General features: G+C 40.1%; 2 protein-coding genes across 2 annotated transcripts in view; one reads left to right on the top strand and one right to left on the bottom strand.

Annotated features, from left to right (window-relative positions):
* The window catches only part of LOC119539111, an 83,185-nt gene extending 79,493 nt beyond the window's left edge, over positions 1-3,692 (top strand). The window contains exon 4 of the mRNA XM_037842260.1: positions 2,185-3,692. Coding sequence (XP_037698188.1) covers positions 2,185-2,509 — 325 coding nt within the window. The 3' untranslated portion in view covers positions 2,510-3,692. The remainder of the gene's footprint in view (positions 1-2,184) is intronic.
* A 3,657-nt stretch (positions 3,693-7,349) lies between these two features.
* H1-6 (H1.6 linker histone, cluster member) lies at positions 7,350-7,988 on the bottom strand. Its single transcript, XM_037842230.1, has one exon. It carries the CDS (start codon positions 7,986-7,988, stop codon positions 7,350-7,352), a length of 639 nt encoding a protein of 212 aa, XP_037698158.1.
* Between the last annotated feature and the right edge of the window lie 7,283 nt (positions 7,989-15,271).

Here is a 15,271-nt window from a genome sequence, read left to right as displayed (position 1 = left end):
CATTTTGGTTTCTCACGTGGACTATTTGTGAATAATTCTTTGAATTGTTTTCTCATGTGTGTGAGTGATATATATGGTGTGTTTTGAGTTGATGTTTCTATATCTTCTGTTTTTTGACTGGCTGATTATGCATTCTCATGGCATGAATATTTTCTTAACCCAGTATTTTTCCAGCTAATTATTATTGAGTACTTACTAGACGCCAGGCCCTGTTCTGAATGTTAATTTAATTCCTCAGAAGACTTCTATGAGGTAGGAACTATTGTTATTCTGTTACCCCTAGTTTACTGTCATGGAAACTGAGGCACAGAGAGTTTAGTTAACTTGCTAAAGGTTATACAGTTGGAAGATATTTGTGCTGGATTTTGATTCCAGTCAGTCTAGCTCCAGAGCCCAAGAAGCCCTTAACCACTACATAATACTGAGCTCTAAGTCAAGAAAACACGTTCCTTGGCAGTGTTGCCTTTTTGTTGGGTACTATTTTAAATGGCCTGGTAGTTGCACACCTGATATTTTCTGCAATGAGGAAGGAAAGTGTTTTAACATCTCAGAATTTTCCCTACCCCTGTAGTTTTTTCATAAACATTTGGAAACATTTGCTTTGTATATTTTTTTAATTTAAAGGTTATTTTCCTGCCATATTTAAATTTCTGTTTTTTTGTAAATTCACATTATTTATTATTTAGTTATTTCTCTTTTTTTATTAGATAAGTTGTAGGGTTACAGAAAAATCATGCATAAAATACATTCACCTATACCACCCGATTGTTAACACTGCATTAGTGTAGTATATTTGTTACAAGTAATGAAAGAACATCTCAAATTTCTAACTCCTGAAATCACGTTTATAATTATTCTCTTTATCCAGGAAGGAATTTTGGGATTGGGTGAACTTGAAGCACTGAGAATCATTTTATACTCCAGATTTGGGTAGAAAGTTGTTCTTAATATTTTAAAAAATCAAATTTAGCCTATTGGTCCAGTGATTCTTAAAAAGAATTTTGTAGTCTTCAATGCACTCTTCAAGGGGTAAGTACCCATATTTGTATAAACTTCAATGCAAGTCTTATCAGTAAACCTTATTCTGAGTTGATTAAATATTTTACCATAATGGCATCTTCGTAAGTCAGTCAATCATCAATGTCAGCACTGCTCTCAGGCCATAGTCTCATCCTGAATATCCCCGGTAGGACATTGTTAAACAGGATGGAGAGGGTGTCCTTTTTTAACCAGAGGAATTCTTACCCCGTTTTAAAGCAATCTTATCAAAGTCAACCCTCGGAAAATAATCTTTAGGCTTTGTAATGACCTTAATCGAGTATTAGCTCTACCCTACGATTAATCCTCAACTCTATAAAGCTGTATGTTCCTGTCTCTAAAAATGGAACAAGTTGAAAAGGGATTAATATAGGCAAGGGAAGCTTGTTCCGAATTGCAGGCAGATCAGACCGGCCCAGCAGACTAGTTAGGGAGTCCAGGGGCAACTGATTACCTAAGCTTACCTTTACGTTCCCTGCCTATCTCATAGATTTTTTGCAAAAAAAGGAATCACTCGAATTGAATTGAAATAAGAAGAGGAAGACATTTGCACTTAATGAGGTTGAAATGTGCAATTTTTTGTCTACACTTTTGTCTTCCCGTAGGACCGTGAGAACTAAAGAGGCTTTATGGCTTTTTCCACCCTACCGAAAGCAGTTAAAAGGCGTCGATGTGACTAGAAATACTGAAAGGACAAACAGGGAAAGTCCCTTGATCTGTAAGTCCACCCTTCGCTGGACATTATTTCTACTTTCCTCAAAAATAATTACCTCATTTAATAGTTACTAAGTAGGGGAAAAAAAAAAAACCGTGAAATGGGGCTCTTTGCTCAGCATTTTTGACCCAACGAGAATACCTTCAACTTGCAAATGGGAAGGGACAAATTAATGTACAACAAAAAGGATCGAAAGCTTTCTGGCAGGATGAAATTTGCAGCTTCCGCTTACACCCAGCGCTGCAAAGCGCGACGTTTCACTGGCGAATCACAACATTGAATTCTTAATAAAATATGAGCCTCTCCTTACTCCTCCCCCTTGGTGACCTAATTTGAGGGAAAAAAAAAAAAAATCTCCGCCTACGCGCCTGGTTTTCAATTAGGTCCGCAACAGTGCTATTTAAAGGACTGCGACTTTGCTGCATCGTCTTTGTTGTCGTAACCATGTCTGGTCGTGGTAAAGGCGGCAAAGGTCTTGGGAAAGGAGGCGCTAAGCGCCACCGTAAGGTGCTGCGCGACAACATCCAGGGCATCACCAAACCTGCTATCCGGCGTTTAGCTCGGCGTGGTGGTGTGAAGCGCATTTCTGGGCTCATCTACGAGGAGACTCGAGGGGTGCTGAAGGTGTTTTTGGAGAATGTGATTCGGGACGCCGTTACCTACACCGAACACGCCAAACGCAAGACTGTCACCGCCATGGATGTCGTCTATGCGCTGAAGCGACAAGGCCGCACCCTTTATGGTTTCGGCGGCTAAACGTGAGGCAACAATAGTTGCTAAAAATAAAAAGGCCCTTTTCAGGGCCACCCACAAATCACATAAGGGGCTGGCGTCTGCTGGAGGAAAGCTAAAATTAACGTTACCTGTCTGGGTTAAGTGAAAGCTGAGTGAGAAACTGCTTTCATCAGATACTCTCATTCTATACTTTAAATCAATTATAGAAAATGTTTTTCCGGCTTAGCCAGCTGTCCAGAGCCATTCATGATCCAAGCAGCAATGTTTGGCTCGGGATGCAGAACTAAGTTCAAAAATTGGGGATAGGTCGTAATTGGAGAGCAAGCATTGGGGTCTGGAGAAGGATGTTTGTACTGCGGGGTGGGAGTCTTAGGGCTGCTTTGGTATCGGCCAAAACAACCAGGGGCTCTGCTCCTCGGAACTGGACGTACAACAAAACTCGGCAAAAATTTTGGTTTTAACTTGTGTGCCGGGTGTGAGCACAAACACGAATGCGTCCGACTAGGCCGTGTTTGGGTGGATTTTGCTCGTGCTGCGCGCGAGATGTGGCCCACTGTTGGGGCAGCGTTCCGGCTAGGGGCTCACCTCCAGGTCGGGTGACCAAGCATTTTTGTACAACTCCACAATTACAACATTTTTGAGAAATAATGGCAGTCACATCCAAGCAAAGCATGGGATGTGGATGATCTATAGAAATTGAAATCATTATGAAGTGTTTTGTCGACCAGTTTTGGATTTTAGGGCATGGTTTCATTTTTTTTTTTTTTTTTTTTCCGGCCCAATTACACAAATAAGTCCAGAAAAGCGAGGTCCCGGTGTCACTTGAAGAACATGCTGGAATATAAAAATTGTAGTTTTGCATTGGGCTTTGATCAAAGTTGATGGGGATACTGAGGGCCAAATTATGATCAATATTAGAATTTAACATACCGAATGATCTGTAAATAAGAAAATTGTCACAAATTAAGTGAAAACTGAAATTAGTATTGTTCCAGCATTGTTTAGAAGAGAAAGTACTTGATAAAAGAAAAACTTACCATGCAATCTCACGGCTTTATTGAGCAATTCACAAATCGGGCAGCATACCATTCCAAAAGTAGAAAAGTGCTTCACTTAGAAGAGAGCTTCACGGAGCCAGTGGAAAGAGGAAGCTCCTCTAGGGAAATGAAGAAGCAAGGGAGGAAATGTGCTGATTGGCTGATATTAAATTTCCAGTTTATAAAGGGGGTGGGGAGATCTTGCAGGGGATTTTACCAAGTGGGGAACAGATATACGTCGATTCTCCTTGTCTATTCTGGAAAGCTGCATCTACTAGATCTTATCACCGGTTGTTGCCTATCAGCAACTCTGTAGGGTGTGTTCCATTTTCTGGGAAAACCCCTGCACGTGAATTGTTTTTCTCTTCTGGAAAAGCCTTCTCAGGAAGGGTTAATGCCCAATGCAAGCAGCCGTTTAATTTTTTTTTTTTTTTAATAATTGGAATCCATTGTTTTATTTCATATTGACTTCAAGTTATCTTTGGAGGGTTTTTTTTTTATTCAGTTTTATTGAGATATATTCACATACCATACAATCATCCATAGTGTACAATCAGGTGTTCACAGTACCATCTTATAGTTGTGCATTCATCACCCCCAATCTATTTTTTAACATTTTCCTTACACAAGAAAGAATCAGAATAAGAATAAAAAATAAAAATAAAAAAGAACACCCAAATCACCCCCCCCATCCCACCCATCCCACCTTATTTTTCATTTAGGTTTTGTCCCTATTTTTCTACTCATCCATCGATACACTAGATAAAGGGAGTGTGATCCACAGGGTTTTCACAATCACACTGTTACCCCTTGTAAGCTACATTGTTATACAATTGTCTTCAAGAGTCAAGGCTACTGGGTTGGAATTTGGTAGTTTCAAGTATTTACTTCTAGCTATTCCAATATATTAAGACCTAAAAATTGTTATCCATATAGTGCGTAAGAATGTCCACCAGAGTGACCTCTCGACTCCATTTGAAATCTCTCAGCCACTGAAGCTTTATTTCGTTTCATTTTGCATTCCCCTTTTGATCAAGAAGATGTTCTCAATCCCATGATGCTGGGTCCAGATTCATCCCCAGGAGTCATATTCTGCATTGCCAGGGAGATTTAAACCCCTGGGAGTCAGGTCCCATGTAGGGGGGAGGGCAGCGAGATCACCCACCAAGTTGGCAGCCATTTAATTTTACTTAACATACTTTAACTTAGACCCTGAGAATTTCCTGATCCAAGCAGTTTTCATGATCTAGTAATGTTTAATTCAAACTCTAACAATTACTGTGCAGCATAATCTTCCATAGATTATGGGTTTTAAATAGTTCAGTACCTGGCAGTCTGGCAAAGCCTATACATTTTTCATAAAGATATGTAAAATACATAGAATTACAATTTTATTGGGCCAATTTAAAAATAACTAACAAACTTTTAGAATTGTAACAGTAATGCATGTGCTTCTTTGTTAACAAATAGCAGCACTAGTTGCCACAGCACTTTGGAAATAACCATGAGGACAAACAATACTTCATGACTCTTACAACTGTGACATAGAAAAAAAAATGATTTTCTGTCAGATACAGAACCACATATAATGGGAGGAAATGCTAAATTTGTGAGAGACTAAAAGCAAAGGTACAATGTTTAGCTCTAATCTGAATTCGGAATACTTCTATTTCTGACTTTCTTGAAAATCTGTAGACACCTAGTTAAGGAAAGCTGGTTGACATTAAGGTGTGATTTAGAACATAATGCTAGCTTTAAACAAAACAAAACAAAAGATAAAACAAACTAGGTATATTTTTGACACAATTACTGGCCTCTCTAAGAAAGTACGCCAGAAGTTTGTTGATCAAGAGAACACGTGCCTGGAGAAAAAAAGCCATGGAAGAAAGAAACTGAAAGCCAGGAAACCTGGAAGAGAAGGGAGAGACAAGCAGATGCTTCCCTGTGTGTTGCCATGTGACAGAAGAGTCCAGGATTGCCAGCAACTAGTCTTCAGGAAGAAGTAAACAGGAACTTGGGAAGAAGAATGAGAGACAGATGTTCTAGGATAAACATAAGTAAAATGAATTATGGCCTGGCATTTATGATTCCCATGAGTTTAAATTTTTGTTAGGACCTGTTCCCCCATTGTTAATGCATGAAAAAGGAAAATTAAGACTGAAAATTTGAGATATTAATATGGTAACTCGATCAATAGGTATTATGCCCAAACAGCATTTTTGGATAAAAAAAAAAAAAAGAAGAAGAAGAACCAATAAACCCAAACAATTGGGAAGGCTTCTGAACACAAAAGGTGACCATAGACTTTGAAGAAGCAGTATTTAAGAATGTGAATAATCCATAATACAAAAATAAAAGTGCCCTATGAGAATGATCACTGAAAGTACCAAATTGCTAAAAAGATTCTTAGAAATAACCCAGACAAAATTGTGAATTCAGTCCCCTTTCCCATCTACACTCATTCTTTTCAGTAGGTTCATTCATTAATTTAATCAACATTAAGAAAAGTTTTAGTATGTCAGGTCATAAGAAAGGGTTAAGTGTAGCTTTCACATAAAGGCAACATGGAATAGGGAAAATGGAGACTCTCTGGCAGAACTGGGTTAAACTGGCTCCATGGTAAAAAGAAGGAAAGAGGGAGAACCATGGCATAAGCCTAGAATCAGGGAAAAGCCCTGGGAACAATAACCAGGGCTACTGGAATGTAGAGGAATATGGGGTGTCATCAAAGGCGGGAACTCTCAGCGGGAAATTTAAACTAGTTAATTCTGATAGGCTGTACAATTCAAAATCTCAAAGGTAGGCTAGTTAGCTCTCTCAGATAGGCTGTAACCTCTGGAGTACCCAGCCAATGGGGAAACAGAGGAGGGACCCGAGTATTAAGGGTAGGGTATAACTACTGCCATGTTCTTTTGTGTGGTGCCTGCCACGTTTCTGGCTGTGCGTTCATTCTTGCAAGATGATGAATAAGTTCTTTCCTTCTCCACAACGGGATGAGCATTTATTCCTTTTTGTTCGTTTCTCACACAGTCCTATTTTAGATGTGGGGGTACAGAAGCAAACAAATCAGGCAAAATCCTTGACTTACACAATCAAGGAAATGAAATAGACAATACAAAAAACAAATATGTGAGATAGTGCTATGCACTACATCAGAGAAAGGGGATAAATGTTTGGGCCTGGTAATGCTTTAGCTATGGACAGGCAGTTAGGAAAATATTTTAAGCAGAGTTCCGAGACATTTAAGGGCTTCCTTGATGAATAGAAGTTACACAAGGCCTCCACATGTTCCTCATTTCATACAGAATAATCCATTTTTTCACAGTAAAATTCAGTACCAACTCCAGTATTTCACTTTAACCCATGGAGGAGCAATAGTATTTTCCGGTGAAACGCTTAGGTCAGATTTGTATTTTCTTTCCATGCCTGCTTCTTCATGTGGTATTCATTGAAGGCCACTGTAAACTTACTGAAATGGTATCAATGGTATCCCCACCCCCATTTGCTTCACTTCACCCACTTTAAAGCAAACAAAGGAATTGCCCACAAGATTTCTTGGTGTAACCAAATATCCTAATACTCAAATGTACCTGACCTTAGAAGAAGAAGAATGGCAAGTTTGGTGTTATTTCTATCAGATGCAAATATGTTTTGTAGAGTACGTGCCTTACTTACACCACTGAATAGATAGTCCAAGATTAGGTTGCCCTATAGGTCACACTACTTTGCTACCGAAACTTAATCAGTGTTACACCGTTTTAAAATTGTGAGTGGCTCTTAAAAGAGCCTTTGGGTTCTTCGCGATCTGGTCTCTTTGGAAAACTTCACTTCTTCGATGCAGCCTTTCTAGGCTTTGGTTTCTGCTGGGTCAGTTTAGGTTTCCCAGCCTTCGGTTTCACTGTTCTTGCCTTTGCTGGGCTCTTCCGCTGTTGCTTGGTCTTGGCTCCTTTCGCCTTTCCCCCACTCCTGGCAGCTTTCTTAGCTCCTGCTGCTCTAGGTTTCTTGGCCCTCTTGTTGGTCTTGGCACTCTTTCCAGATTTTGAATCCCTGGGTAAGACCAGCTTTTTGGTCTTAGAAGAAGCAGGCCTTGTGAGCCTGCCCTTCGGGGGCTCTGGAACGGCCTTCTTATTGAGCTTGAAGGACCCGGAGGCACCAGTACCCTTGGTCTGCACTAGGACTCCTTTGCTCACCAGGCTCTTAAGACCCAGCTTGATGCGGCTGTTGTTCTTCTCCACATCATAGCCGGCGGCTGCTAGTGCTTTCTTGAGGGCAATCAGGGACATGCCTGCCCGCTCCTGAGACACCGACAGAGCTTCCGTAATCAACTTAGATACGGAATGACTTGGAGTCTTCCGGTTAACACCACTCAAGCCAACCGGTTTCTTCCCTCTCTTCTTGGGCAGAGGCTTCTCCACAGGGGCTGGAACAGGTTCTGGTGGTATAGCAGGTACTGTCTCAGACATGGTCACAAACAAGATAGCCGAGATGAGACAATCAACGAGAAGAGTGAAGTGCCCCCGGGCTTCGGGGCCTTATATAGGGCAGGGCGCGCTGTGATTGGTGCATCGCCCAGGTACCGCCCCCACCCTTCCGAGGAGGAGCATTTGTGTTTGTTCTCCACCCAAAAATTGAATCCCGCAAAACAGCTGTGCACTGCTTTGCCCAAGTTCTACTGCTGAATGGTTCCTGGAGACTCGGGTTTCACCTACCCTATCACCTTTTAATGAAAGACAATCCTGTGTGCTAAAACTATTCCACAAAGCCCGCGATTTTCAGCAAAATCCGAGGGGAAGAATAAAACTTCCTCTTTTCCTACTAAATTGAAAAGTAATTTTTAACGCGAGACATTTCTTACCTCTTCTGAGTGATCACCCAAAGGGTTGGCTCCAGATCGGTGGAGAAAATAAATTATTCACATCTTGATTTTTATTGAAATTAATGTATGTATGTGAGGGAAGTAACACAGTTCTCCAAGATGGCTCACCGCGGAATTAGAAGATATTTGTAGAACTGCTTAAAAACTTCCAGGTATGAACATATTTGCGCAAACATAATCTACTAAACCGTAATCCACAAGGCACATGGGTTGCCTGTAACTCAAGTCCCTCCTCAGAGCCTGCGGCTTGACAGCAGACCCTCAAGGATGGAGTTAAGTCATGTGGGTCGCACATGTTACTTGCTTGGTCAAAATCAGGTCACCCTCGTGGCTGGTGTCTTTTCAGTTTTGCTTCTGGTTTCGTTACTTCAATTCCCACTCCCCCCCCCCCCAAATAAATAAATAAATAAACAGACCCAATCTCAATTAACCATAAAACATCGGGCACGACTGGAAGCGTGCGGAGGGAACCACAGACCTCAAGTTGTAAGGTCTTGTTGGAACGGAGTCTGGTATGCTCCTCTGGGTTTCTCCGTGGACCGGCCTTTGTGAGAGGTCTGGAGATGAGTGCACACGAGGGCCCCGCGTTTCAGGACAACGCTGAGGGAGCAGTGTGGTGCGGCTAGAGCCCACAGTATCAGCAGTGAAATCCCCATAAGGACCATTTTGTGAAGAGCCCCCAAATGCCTGAGTGAGAAGCTGGGTCATGCTTCTGCCGGCCGGGAAGCCACCAGGAATTTTTTGAGGAGAGAAACACAGTTTGTTTTGTTGTTGTCGTTGTTGTTTTGGCTTTACATTTTTCACATAAACGATCATTTTTGGGAAGGGCCTGGTGTCAGAGGTTGGGAGTCTGTTGCAACAGTCTCAAGAGAATGACAAAGATTTCTTCTAAGAGGGCCATGTGGGAAAGGAGAGAGTTTGCCTTTAAAATACTTTTGAAGCAGAAGCCAAAGGATGAGACTGCTGACGTTTAAAGTTCTTTTGACTGCAATGTGGTATAGAAAAAGTCTCTCTCTATGTCACACACACGTGCTCACACATACACATACACCTGAAACAAAATTCAGGAAACAATATAACCCTAAGTGCCTGCACTGGTATATATTCTATTCTGTTTCTTTCTTTTTTTTCTTTTTTTTAATGTTGGTTGCAATCCATGGGATTCATTTCACAACCTGCTAATGTATGGTTTCACTCAGTTTGGGAAGTCTTTTTCCATTGGGAGATTTCAGGTGCATCTCTTCGAGGACCCTGTGTTTTGACATCTTAGTTTCTCTGATCCTTGGGGGTCCCTGAGCCCCTTTGCCATTAAACATCAGTGGCTTAGAGGTCCCTCCTGTGGAGCAAGTTTATCCTTGTACCTACTGGTTGACAGACTATCATTCCATGGCTTTTTTTTTTTTTTTTCCAGTAATAATAGGTAACATTTATTGAACACTTATACTGTGCCAGGCATTATTTACTGTGTTGTTCCTTAATTTTCTCACTTTTACTCACACAAATCCATGAGTGATATTATAAATACTTTACAAATGATAAATGAGACCCTGAGATGTAAAATAACTTACCTAAAATAACAAGAAAAAGAAGTGAGAGAGCTGTGTTAATTTCTTCTACAGAGTTAATTTTTTTCCACAGAATGGTGCATGATATTTTTTCACTGTTGATTCTGTGATCAAAGGATCTCAACATGCACTCCATGTGTTACAAAGGCTTATTATGTTTATATTTTCATTGTTTACTTGCTTTTTAAATTCAGTTTTATTGAGATGTATTCACATAACCATACAATCATCCATGGTGTACAGTCAGCTGTTCACAGTACCATCATTTGGTTGTGCATTCATCACCCCAATCTATTTTTTGAACATTTTCCTTGTTCCAGAAAAAGAAAAAATAAGAAAAAATAAAAGTAAAATAGAACACCCAAATAATTCCTTGGCTTTTAAAAGAGAAAGAATGATCCACATTTTGCATTAGGGTAGCTAAAAAGATATCATGGAAACAAATAACATGTATATATAGTGGTTACTCTATACTAGTCACTACCTCAAAACTAGGAGCTCATTTTACAGATGAAGAAATTGAGGCACAGAAAAGTGACATGGCTTAGACCAAGGTCTTAGACCTGGGGAGCAGGAGAGCTGGGATTTGAGTCCAGGAAATCTTGCTTCTAAAGGGCTCTGTTCTGTCTCATCTACTCTATGGTCTCTTAGGCAGTTACAGATAGCAGTGGGTCACCTTCCATTTACTTTTTTTCTTCACTTAATGTGTCAGGACTGATGCTCACATGATTTTTTTTTTTTTTTTTTTTACAACATACTTTGAGCAACACTATAATTTTTATTTTAAAAAATTCTCTAGTGTGGGAAATCCAGTCTTCTGAACTTTCATTATTGCTATAATACTGTCATAAGCATTTCATTTGATAAACTTCTGCCGACATCTCTCACTTCAATACAGTAAAGCAATGGAAGTGATTACAAAGAAAATAACTGTTTTGTTTTTAAAAAATAATCCCTCTGTGACATAAAAGGTATACAGCCCATTTTAAATATTGATTCTGCATTCTAATTTATCATGTTTTTAAAAATATTGACACTATATTTCTCTCCCTATGTGTGTGTGAATAAAATAACATCTATAGATTTTTTGTTTGTGTACAGTGAGGACATTCTGGGAAGAAGCTTCTTAGATTTTACTGATATCTAAGATTTAGACTTCTTTTTTAACTCTTATTCCCCTTTTCCAATGTTTCTTCCTTTTTGAGGAACTATTGATTATTTTTGGACTCTATATTTGGTTTGCAATCATCTTTACAGATATTATTTCAGCAATTACCCTTATCCATATATTTCTTTGGTTTTGAATTATTTTGTTTTCATCACTTTCTCATTTAATTATTAACTGTTTCGATTGCTTTTTAGAAAAGGAATGTAGATAATTTCACATTTTGTAAAAGTCATCTCTAATTTTTCCATCAAATATTTACTGAGAATCAAGTTAAAGTATTATGCTTCTCCAGGGCTGAGGGACATAAAAAAAAGAAACATATTTCCTTCAAATTAGAGAGTATTACTTGATCTCTAAACTAGAGAAATGATGATCTATTTTGGGAAATCAGATCTAAACAGAGGCAATGACAACAATCACTAGGTGCTCATATTAATGTCCAAGACAGTCATTTCAGGATCAGGGAGATCTCTTTCAGGGTGGGTGGCAAGGAAAGCAGACTATTGTCATTTGAGCCTGAATGATTTGTTTCTGCAACTCCTTTGCAAACTGCATATCTTCAGATGGAGTCCTGGGAAAACTTTTCATCACAGGCCCTGGTCCTTGGCCTACCTGTCCTAGGAAAAATGAAATCAAGCAAGCCTTTGGCATCTAACAGACATGTCCTTGTCCTTCAGACAAAGACCACCAGGATCTAAGTCTGTGGTTGAGAAAGCTGGGTGTAGAGCTCATTGCAATGAGGAAGAATGCACACTGTAGGGAACCATGGGGCACCTCAGTAACAGGGTGATAAAGAACCTATTATAGGATCTGGGTTTTCGTTAGCTGATTTGCAGGATGGTCTAAGGAAATGGAGGATCTCACTCAAGTGTCTGCTGTCAGAAAGCTGGGCAATTCTAGAACAGAGCATGGCAATTAGTCTTAATTATAGGGCGGGCAAGACTAGAAAGAAGGTATAGCTGTAATTGGGAAAAAAGCAGAAGTCAAAAAAAAAAAAAAAAAGCAGCCATTCCATTTAGTCAAGAGAGGGAAATGCTTGGTGTTCTGTGGGGGCAGAATACCTTATTTTTCTCTGTGTTTAGACAAAATTATGAAATGTCCTGGTTTTGCCACATATACAGTAATCATGGTCTCAGAGTAACCTCCTGTGATACTGATGTTCTATGAAATTGTTTATCTTCAATAGGAGAGTAATGTGGCCTAGATGTGCAGGGACTCCCCCCTTCCTCAGGCTATTACTCATATTTCCTCATTTAACCTTCCAAAAAGTCTGCAAGGCAGATATCAATTCCAGTTTGCAGATGAGGAACTTGACATGTCCAAAGATGAAATAATATCCTCTAAGGAGAGGAGCATTCAAAGTTCTGGACACAGTTCTCCCCAAGACACCTCAAGGATGGTTCCGTGGCAAAGCTGGCCACTGTAGGGGTGGGAGAGGTGTACTGCGGGGGGAGGCTGGGTGTAGTGGTTGGTTGTTTAGAGCCACTAGCCGTTTGGGGGTGCACCTCTCCCCCACTGTGGCCAATGTTGATCAGAACTGATGGCAGGAGCAGGCAACTCCCATTGCCCTAGGAGATGAATGGGGTGGAGGGTGGGGGTTCTTTTAGCTTTCATGTCCTAAAAGGCAACTGAGAGACTCTAGCTGCCTGAACCTTCTTGTCATATCTACTTGTTTTCACTTTTTGTATTTTCACAAATCGGTTCAAGTTTTGTCAGTTAGATCCATCCATTAGAAAGTTCCCCTTACTCCTTTCACCTAAAGGTTTTAACAGCTGTTGGTGATCACTGTCTGGGTCCATAATTTCATTAGCGGGGAGGTGACATTATTAATTCCCTCTTTACAGATGAGGGAATTGAAGCAAAGGGTGTGTGGGTAACTTCTGCAATATAATCAACTAATACCTGGCAGCTCCATGATTGGGACCAGGCAGGCTCATTCCTGAACCCATGCCATTGATCATCATTCCAAAAGAACATGGAAAGAAGTCCATTCACATCAAGTCCAACAACAGGTGAAAACAAACAATATATTCTTTAGGGATAAATATGCAGTTTGCAAATGGGGGGAAAAAGATTAATGCAAAATTCTGGATAGTTCTCACCTCTGTGGGAAAGGATGGGAGAAGGATGGGTCAGGAAGGGGCTCATGGAAGTGGGGGCTTGGAAGGTCTTAGTCTTATTCTATTTCTTATCTTGGTGTAAAAGTATAAAAGAAATTATATTTGGTGCTTCTTCATCCTGCCTGGCATAATCATGAGTTTCTCTCTTGAGCAGCCCATAACCACAACTAGATGGCCTGTATCTCCATATGGCTTGGATGGTAAGAAGCTGCCCTCAGCTCCTCCAAAGAGCTGTCACCACTTCTGCTTTACACACCATATAGTTTGAAACTTCTAAACCCCAGTAACTTCTAAAGCCCTCCCCTCCCCTCTGGGTCACAATAAAAGCAGGAGCCCGGAATCCACAATTGCCTCTTCCCTCCCTCCTCCATGGACTCTTGGAGGAGCCTAGGTTAGGAACCACCCGCTCCACCCTTCTGCCATCCTCATTCTCCTCAAACTACCCCCTTGCAACCACCCCTACTCCTAACTCCCTACCCAGACATTTCATGCATTCTCAGCTGGGATGGCTCTCTGTGTTTGCGCCTCGTCACCAGAAGAATTTCCACATAACATCAAAAACAATCCAAGGTGGTGGGGACAAGAGTGTTTATTATTATTCTTTGAGCTATGTCTATACTTCAGACATACTTCAGAGAGATTGCAGGTTCAATTCCAGACCACTGCAATAAAGTGAATTTTGCAATAAAGCAAGCCACACGAAATTTTTGGTTTCCCAGTGCGTATAAAAAGTTATGCTCACACTATACTGTTATCTATTAAGTGTGTAATAACAGTATGACCAAAAAAAGCAATTAAAATATACTTTATTACTTAAAAGCACTAACCATCATCTGAGCCTTCAGCAGGTCATAATTTTTTTGTTGGTGGAGGGTCTTGCCTCAATGTTGATGGCTGTCTGACTGATCAGGGTGATGGTTATTGAAGGTTGGGGTTCCTGTGGCAATTTCTTTAAAAAGGAAGTCAAACAATGAAATCTGCTGCATTGATTGACTCTTCCTTTCACTAAAGATTTCTCTGTAGCACATGGGATGCTGTTTGATAGCATATTACCCACAGTAGAACTTCTTTCAAAACCTCTCTCAAACCCTGCCACTGCTTTATCAATTAAGTTGATATAAAATTCTAAATCCTCTGTTGTCATTTCAACAGTATTCACAGCATCTTCACCAGGAGTAGACTCCATCTCAAGAAACCACTTTCTTTGCTCATCCATAAGAAGCAACTCTTTATCTATTAGAAGTTTTATCATGAGACTGCAGCAATTCAGTCACATCTTCAGGCTCCACTTCTAATTTTCCTTCTCTTTCTATTTCCATCACATCTGCAGTTATTTCCTCCATTTAAGTCTAGAACCACCCAAAGTCATGAATGCGGGCTGGAACCAACTTCTCCCAAATTCCTGTTAATGTAATATTTTGACCTCTTCTCATGAATCATGAATGTTCTTATGGCATCTAGAATGATCAATCTTTTCCAGAAGGATTCCAATTGACTTTGCCCAGATCCGTCAGAGGAATCTCTATATATGGCAGGTACAGACTTCTGAAATGTATTTCTTAATAAGATTTGAAAGTTGAAATGTCTGTTTAATCCATGGGATGCAGAATAGATGTTGTATTAGCAGGCAAGAAAACATTAATCTTGTTGTACATATCCATTGGAGCTATTGCCAATGAGTAGTATTTTGGAAAGAATCTTTTTTTCTGAGCATTAGTTTTCAACAGTGGGCCTAAAATATTCAGTAAACCATGTTGTAAACAGATGTGCTGTAATTCAGGCTTTGTTGTTCAATTTATAGTGCACAGTCAAACTAGATTTAGCATAATTCTTAAGGGAGCTTGGATTTTCAGAATGAATGAACATTGGCTTCTACTTGAAGTCACCAGTTGCATTAGTCTCTGTGCTGGTTTGTATATTTATGTTCCCCAGAAAAAGCCATATTCTTTAATGCATTCTTGTGGGGGCAGACTTATTAGTGTGGATTGGGTTGGAACCTATTGGTTCAGTGTCCATG

Source organism: Choloepus didactylus, chromosome 7, assembly GCF_015220235.1.
Source record: "Choloepus didactylus isolate mChoDid1 chromosome 7, mChoDid1.pri, whole genome shotgun sequence".
NCBI lineage: Eukaryota > Metazoa > Chordata > Mammalia > Pilosa > Megalonychidae > Choloepus > Choloepus didactylus.
The sequence above is the reverse complement of the archived record's forward strand: the minus strand, read 5'-3'. Positions and strand labels throughout refer to the sequence as shown.